At 42.8% G+C, this 7,831-nt stretch overlaps 1 protein-coding gene across 1 annotated transcript in view; it reads left to right on the forward strand.

Annotated features, from left to right (window-relative positions):
* The window catches only part of TBX19 (T-box transcription factor 19), a 217,059-nt gene extending 213,342 nt beyond the window's left edge, over positions 1-3,717 (forward strand). The window contains exon 9 of the mRNA XM_069203128.1: positions 3,343-3,717. Within this exon, the coding sequence (XP_069059229.1) occupies positions 3,343-3,589 (247 nt within the window). The 3' untranslated portion in view covers positions 3,590-3,717. The remainder of the gene's footprint in view (positions 1-3,342) is intronic.
* Positions 3,718-7,831: the final 4,114 nt, after the last annotated feature.

Genomic DNA, 7,831 nt, shown 5'->3' on the forward strand with positions numbered 1-7,831 from the left:
CTGGACTTTTAGTATAGAGTGCTGAATTGTATTTTAATATCCTTGTCAGAGACAATTTGTTTTGACTAGCTTTAAGGGATAGTGGTGGTAGATCCCCGGCATTTGTGCACTCTAAAGAACGCTATGAAGTTGTTTCATTACTGATGGTGATTGCATGTTATGTATGGCTGTTTGATACTGCCCCCACCACCAGATTGTGAATTATTTGCATTGTTGGACTAGACACTTTCTGCAGCGCCATTCGCAAATCTTTTACCTTAAATATACTATTCTCTGAACCTGTTTGTGTTGGCTTTTAGGATTTTACACACTTTACCACTGCTAACCAATGCTAAAGCACTTGTGCTTTCCCCTTTAAACATGGTAAAATTGGCTTACAACGATTTGGCACATGTGATTTTTGTAAGTCCCTAGTAAAGTGGTACTACCTGTACTCAGGGTCTGTAAATTAAATGCTACAAGTGAGGTGGCAGCACTGATTGTGCCACTCACTTAAGTAGCCTTTTAAACATGTCTCAGGCCTGCAACTGCAGCCTTTGTGTGTGCAGTTTAAACTGCCATTTCATCCTGGCAAAATAAATATTTTTCCAGGCCTAAATCTTCCTTTTTGACACACGTCACACCCAGTGTAGGCCCTAAACAGCCTATAGGGCAGGGTGCAGTGTACTTAAAAAGTTGAACATGTACTTTTGACTTTTACATGTCCTGGTGTGAAAAATTCTTAAATTCATTTTTCACTACTGTAAGGCTTGCCTCTCCCATAGGATAACATTGGGTTAACTTATTACATTTAATAAGTGCTAACTTTCAATTGGGAGAAAGTAGGGATGCAGAGTTTGGTTTCTAAAGCACTCTAATTTAAAACCCTCTTTAATGGTAAAGGTTTTTAAGTCACAATTTTGAAAATGCCACTTTTAGAAAGTTGGCATTTTCTTGTCCTAACCATTTTTTGCCTGCAGCCTCCTTTCTGGGTCTTGTTACTTTATGTATAGGTCCCAGACAGTGAGACAAAGGTGGAATAGCAGGGCTGGACTGGCAACGCAAAGCAGCCCTGGCAACCTTGCCAGAGCACCCCCTGGGGGAGGAACTAGTGGGGGAGGTTAGGGGCTGTGGGTGCAACAGTGGAGAACAACTGTTTTTGTTACTGGGAGCCGATATTGCAGCAGTGCTGCACAACCGGCCCCCAGTAGCAAATCCAGACCCCACTGCTCCATAACCAGCCTCCCACCCTTCCGGGGAAATGCTGATGCCTGCTATGGCCAGTCCGGCCTTGGGAAATAGGCGTTGGGAGGATGAGCCATCTATGACGTGATAGGGGGTGGAGCTGTGACCTACCACACTTGCACACCAAAAACCCTCTACCTGAGACCACTCACAAAGGGTTTGTCACTAGTCTTTTGTGTCCTCAGACAAGCTTTGGCCAGAGCAAACACCCCTGGGGTGGAAACCTCCAGAATCTTCTCCTGCAACAAAGTGGGCATCAGGTGTAAATAATGGCCACTCAGACCCAACTCTTCACTACACCTTTGGACCAGTGGAAGTGTGGACTGTTGTGCTGCTCTACTGCAAGGACTGCTACTCTGCTTCCCTGCTGCCTGAATGAGAAGGGCTGGACCTGCATCTTGAACACAGGACCACCAGAGTGACTCGAAGGGCTGGCCTTCTGATCAGAGCTTCAGGGACAGAAAGGCTCCAACCACCTTGAACCCTGCACCTGGACTCCACCTGCTGTGAGTCTGCCCCCCCCCAAGCGGTGCCACCCCAGACCTGGATCCTTGGAAGTGGACATAAAGGTGCTTTGCCAGCCAAGCTATAGTGTTCAGAAAAAATGGTGTAAAGCTACGTGAAGTCACGCAAAACCTTGCTTCACAGCTACAAGCTTCAGCAAAGTCAACGCAGAGTGACATGAAACCCCCACCGAGTCTCGACAACCAGCCTCAATGGAATCGATGGCAATCAAAGCCTCACCAAGCTTCGTCACCCAGCTGCCAGCCCATCAGAACAGACGCAAAGCCCTGCAAAGCTTCACCCCACAGCTTCACCAGAACCCATGCAGCACGATGAACTTGACGTAGGACCTCGCATCGTGGACTTCACAGGTTCTGATGACTGAAAGTGGTTAATATAAAGACTCACACCATGATGCCACACGAACCATGCACCAAGATTCCATTACTTTGTTAAGCGAGTCTAGCCCTGTCCTTTTATCTGGCCCATGCTCCTTCTTGGTCAGCCTGAACTTGTAACTTAGTCCTGGTCCTGCACGACCAGATAACCACAGTTAGTGCTGTGTGCTTGTAGGCACTTTTGTTACTTAAATCTTTAAAATTGCATATCTCTGGTACTATTGATTGGATTTTTGTTGCTTTAATCTCTAATAATTTATTAATTTTTACTCAATTTTTCTTGTGGTGGTTTTCACTTTATTACTGTTTAAAGTTCTGCATAACTACTTTACACCTTGCCTCTAAATTAAGCCTGACTATTTTTGGCCCAAACTACCAGAGGGTTAAACTCAGGTTAATTTGGGATTTGCCTGTGTTTCACCCTGACAAGAGATGTGGTTGCTGTTTGAGTAGGGTTTCACCCCCGAAATGGTAACACAATTTCCTACATTCATAGATTAGAGGTAGCCAATATGTATTTTCCTGGAGGTTTGCAACCGGCTGCCTCAGTTTCTGATTTAATAGGGAGGGGAGGGAGAATGCGTTCAAGGGTTAACCAAACACCGTTTGTTTGGTAAATTTTAAGAAGAAAGGCATTAATGGTATTTGGAACAAAACACACTATGGTGATACTCTGTAGCAAATGTTTCTGTTTTACACCATTAAAGTATGGAACTGGGAACTGATGCCTATAAAAAATTGTTTTATAAAATAAAAGGAGTCAGTGACCAGGGAAAAATACTGACTGTTCTTCACTGGTCAGACCAGTTTTTAATTGTTCTTCAGCAGCAAAATGAACGAGCGGCAGTGATGGGAGTGAGGTGGGCGTGGTTAAAAGCCCAGATGCATACCAACACGTTGAGCTGCTATGCGATTTAAAAAGTCCTGGCTTTCTGTTGTCCGTACCGCCACCTCCTTCTGTGCATTCTCTCTAGCTCTGAACCGAAAGGTGCACCCTCCACTCCCTCAGAGAGCCAGTGCCAACAAGCTCATGATTTGCAAACACACTGGCAGACCAAAAAAAATCAAATAGACCCTTAACGGCTGTTAATGTAATGGCTACTTCTAAAATGACAATAAAATGCTTTAATGTCGAATTTTAACATCACAATAAACAATTTTGCATGTTAACTCTGTAACAAAACTCACAATGACAGTGTTCATTTCAATTTTTCAGCCACTACCCATGTCTGTGGACTGTCAGCAACAGCTCGGTAAATGTTGGAAACAATGGGAATAACGTGACTGTCAATCCGCCGCGTACGTTCCTTAGAGCCAACTCGTTGTCATTAGCGCCAACAATGACGCCATCTTCCCTTGCACCGCCGGGAGCTGTAACTAGCACCATTGAAATTCCAGGGGAGCCACCTCTTACCAGACTTGCTGTGTCTACTTGGACATCTGTTTCCTCTCATTCCTTCTGACAGCCGCATTTGTCATCTCAAGATCTTACAAAAATTACATTCAAGCAACCTGCAAGCCCGTTCGTTCTTATTTTTAAAGGCTTATGTAAATTATGTAGCATATTAAAATATATGTTTTGGGTCAGACACTGGTACAGCAGTCAATAAAATAATTGAACAAACTATGCGAATTTTATTTACTACAATTGTTTGCAAGATGATTTTTTTACAGGAGCAAAAATAATGAATGTGCGATCTATTAAAAACATACTTTTGCTATATTTGTAATTATTTTTGGATTTGCTATTTTATTAACAGTTTACCTTGCAGACTGGGACGGTTCCCGTGAATTACCCCTTGTAGTGCACACACTCTCAGAACCGTATTCAGCCAATAAACAGTACATGGTGACCTCTATGCCTGCCAGCACCAATCACCAAGCCTAGAATCCCACGCCAGTAGAATATTTTACATACAAAGGGCAACGCAGGAAAAGAAGTTGAACACCTTATACTATTTCCTTTTTCCCAAAACATAAAACAAAGCACAACCTAAGGGTGAGAAAGTCAAAATACAGAATATCCTTCCATCCTCAACAGAAGTCTCTGTACTCTAATGCTGATGTTATGGGATTGGGCATGGGATTGCACATTCCCTTTCAGTTGCCAGACCGCACTATCTCCAAAGGCATCACTAGTTCAACAGTCCACTCTGACTACACCACTCCTGCACACTCTTTCCCCTTTTGCGCTACTTCTTGTCACTCGTTAACATCATACCACTACAGAATTCATAACTTCTCACACGCCCTTCTTCCGTTCCACACAGCTTCCTGCTTTTGCCTTTCCAGCCGTCCATTGTTTCACAGATGGCTATTGCATACAGAAACATGGCCCCTCGCTTCACTGATCCTACTACATGAATACAAAAAAGTGGACAGACCAACACACCTCCTGCCAAACTTATATCTAAACCTAGGCCATAACTTTAAAACTTTCTTCCACGCTTTTCCTCATCACCCATGTGGGTGCTGAACTCCAATAATCATCTGAACCCCAATAGTTTGAAGACCCCAATTTTCACCTAAATAATTACACTCCAGAATCTCCAATAAGGCAAAAATAGATTGCAGAATTACTAGTAATTGTGGTACATAGAAAAATGCATGAATTGTCCTGAAGGCCCAAATACAGAAATGCAAAGTCGTACAATTTTGCCCAATTGAACAAGTCGAAGCAAAACCCCACGGTAAACTTTTAAAGAGTACTGACAGCAGCCCCTTAAGAAAATCCAAATCAATGGAACATAAAAAAAAAGAAAAAACTCCCCAGCAGCAGTAGTCCTAGAGCCTAAGAGCTTTCATATACAAATCATACAATCTAAAAATAGATTCTGCAAATTGAGCATGGTATGATCATGGTTAGGGTCACACTGGCAAATCAGAAACAGCAACATAATACTTTAATTCTTTAGTACAAACCCATTTTTTAAGGTAAGAGAAATCTTCCATCTACTATCTCAGCAACTGCAATCTGTATATATTCAGCACAAAATGAAACATTTCTTTAACAATGGCTCATAGAATTAGCATGACGTCAGCTGAACGTCTGGTGGAAGTCCTTCAATATGATACTCTGGGTGCAGCATGGAAGCTTCATTTACAATACACACTTCTTTACACAATTGTTTATCTTTGAATCCTTGACTTCATTTATTTGGTGCTCCCTGGAAATGAGAGGAGGGATGGTTTGCAGTAAGACACTGATTGGGTGGTGGAGATTAGAAGCAGTGAGATGAAAAGAACACCAGAAACTGCATCCATTAAGAAAAAAAATAATAGTGTTTCAAATGTTAACGTGGCATATCTACTTCAGAGTATTAATTACATTTCAAAGTGACTCTGTAAAATTTTTCAAGTGTAACCATTAATTCATCAAATTACGACCCTATGCAACATTAAACAATCACTAACCCTATTAGTAACTTTAATAATCAACCATTAGTCTTTTGAAGTCTTCATCTTCTTGGTTACTCTAACATTCTCCTCCATCTTCTTCATCTGTTGGAGTACTCAAACCAGGCAATCATCTAGTTCAAAGTCCACTGAACTTTTCCTTTTTCTTGAAGCATTATAGTCATTCCATCTACTCTTATTATTACAATCGTATTTTCTAATCATACTTTCTATTAATTTTAATAATAGAAATAAGGAAATTGCACAAATCAATATTACTATTAGTGTTGTTAAAACAGCTTGCAGAACTCCAACACCAAACGACTTAGCCACTCATCTACTGATCCAAAACCATTCCCTATTTTCCTTACCCAAAACGCCATAGCTTCCCATAAACCTGGTGGTTGTAACAATCTATTCTCATGAGTCAAATTAGTTATGTTAGTGATGTAAGAGTCAATCACTCCACTATGAACCGGTATGGATGTACAACACTTCTTCACCTAATTGCTTTACAGACACCACCCATGTCTATATCTGAAGTAAGATAATTCTGCATCACCATTGCTCTAATTGCTAACATTTATATGTTCACTAATTTAAAGGACACTGCAGTGTCCACATCAATTCTATGTACAACGCTAGATCATTTTCTCATCTGCACATCATTCATTGCTATTACCATTGAAGGACTAATAACCCCAAAAATGACGACTTGACCAAAATTTCTTGTTACTCTCTTCAAACCATGTGAATCTTCCAACTCTTCCACAATACATTATAGGGAAAAAGAGCTAGGTAACATGAACCTACCCAATTCTTCGGCATATTACAATAAGCAGCCTGTCCACAAACATTAAAAAAACACCTCTCTCCTAGTGGGTTCTTCTCCAATTGAAAGATCTCCACTAACTTCATATGTTTTATCACATATACTTTCACCATACAAATCCCACCTTTACTTTCTCACTCCAACTTCAACCTTGGATGTAGACCTGAAGACCTAAATTATTATTATTCCTTAATTCATCTAAAGCAAACTTTAGCTATTCAAAATTTCTCACCACCTTTATAAAGGGGTGTGGAATTTAATAGAATACCTATTGTCCATGGGACAGGTTGCTTCATAAATCTAAAACAAAAACAACAAGTGATGGACGGAATGCTGAACATTGTCAAACATTCACCCCCAGTACAGTGATCTGGGCCTAAATCCATAGTTTTTTTGCTGCCCATGCCATTCCAGTTTGGACCCAGCCATATGCAACTCAGTCTTGACCCTGTTCCCCATGGGAACAGTCCAGCCTGAACTGGGGTGGCATGGTGAGCAAAAGAACGATGGATTAAACCCAGATCTTTGACTGGGGGTGAGTGTTTGCATTGTCAGCACTCCGTCCATCATCCTTTTGTGTTGTTAAAGTTGCCCTAAGTGGGAAGGGTATGCCCAGACGTGGGTCCCTTGCTCACTGTGCCACTGGAATCAAGCTAGCCTGGCTGATGAGGGGTGAAACCCCGAAACCGGTCCCAGGATGCTTGTTTCCGGTCCAGGGAGGACCTGGCCTGGCAATTCGGGCTGGACTGTTCCCATGAGGAGCAGGGTCAAGACTGATTTGCATATGGCTGGGTCCAAACTGGGGTGGCATGGTGAGCAAAAGAACGATGGATTAAACCCAGATCTTTGACTGGGGGTGAGTGTTTGCATTGTCAGCACTCCGTCCATCATCCTTTTGTGTTGTTAAAGTTGCCCTAAGTGGGAAGGGTATGCCCAGACGTGGGTCCCTTGCTCACTGTGCCACTGGAATCAAGCTAGCCTGGCTGATGAGGGGTGAAACCCCGAAACCGGTCCCAGGATGCTTGTTTCCGGTCCAGGGAGGACCTGGCCTGGCAATTCGGGCTGGACTGTTCCCATGAGGAGCAGGGTCAAGACTGATTTGCATATGGCTGGGTCCAAACTGGGGTGGCATGGTGAGCAAAAGAACGATGGATTAAACCCAGATCTTTGACTGGGGGTGAGTGTTTGCATTGTCAGCACTCCGTCCATCATCCTTTTGTGTTGTTAAAGTTGCCCTAAGTGGGAAGGGTATGCCCAGACGTGGGTCCCTTGCTCACTGTGCCACTGGAATCAAGCTAGCCTGGCTGATGAGGGGTGAAACCCCGAAACCGGTCCCAGGATGCTTGTTTCCGGTCCAGGGAGGACCTGGCCTGGCAATTCGGGCTGGACTGTTCCCATGAGGAGCAGGGTCAAGACTGATTTGCATATGGCTGGGTCCAAACTGGGGTGGCATGGTGAGCAAAAGAACGATGGATTA

This window comes from Pleurodeles waltl, chromosome 8 (genome assembly GCF_031143425.1).
Source record: "Pleurodeles waltl isolate 20211129_DDA chromosome 8, aPleWal1.hap1.20221129, whole genome shotgun sequence".
Lineage (NCBI taxonomy): Eukaryota > Metazoa > Chordata > Amphibia > Caudata > Salamandridae > Pleurodeles > Pleurodeles waltl.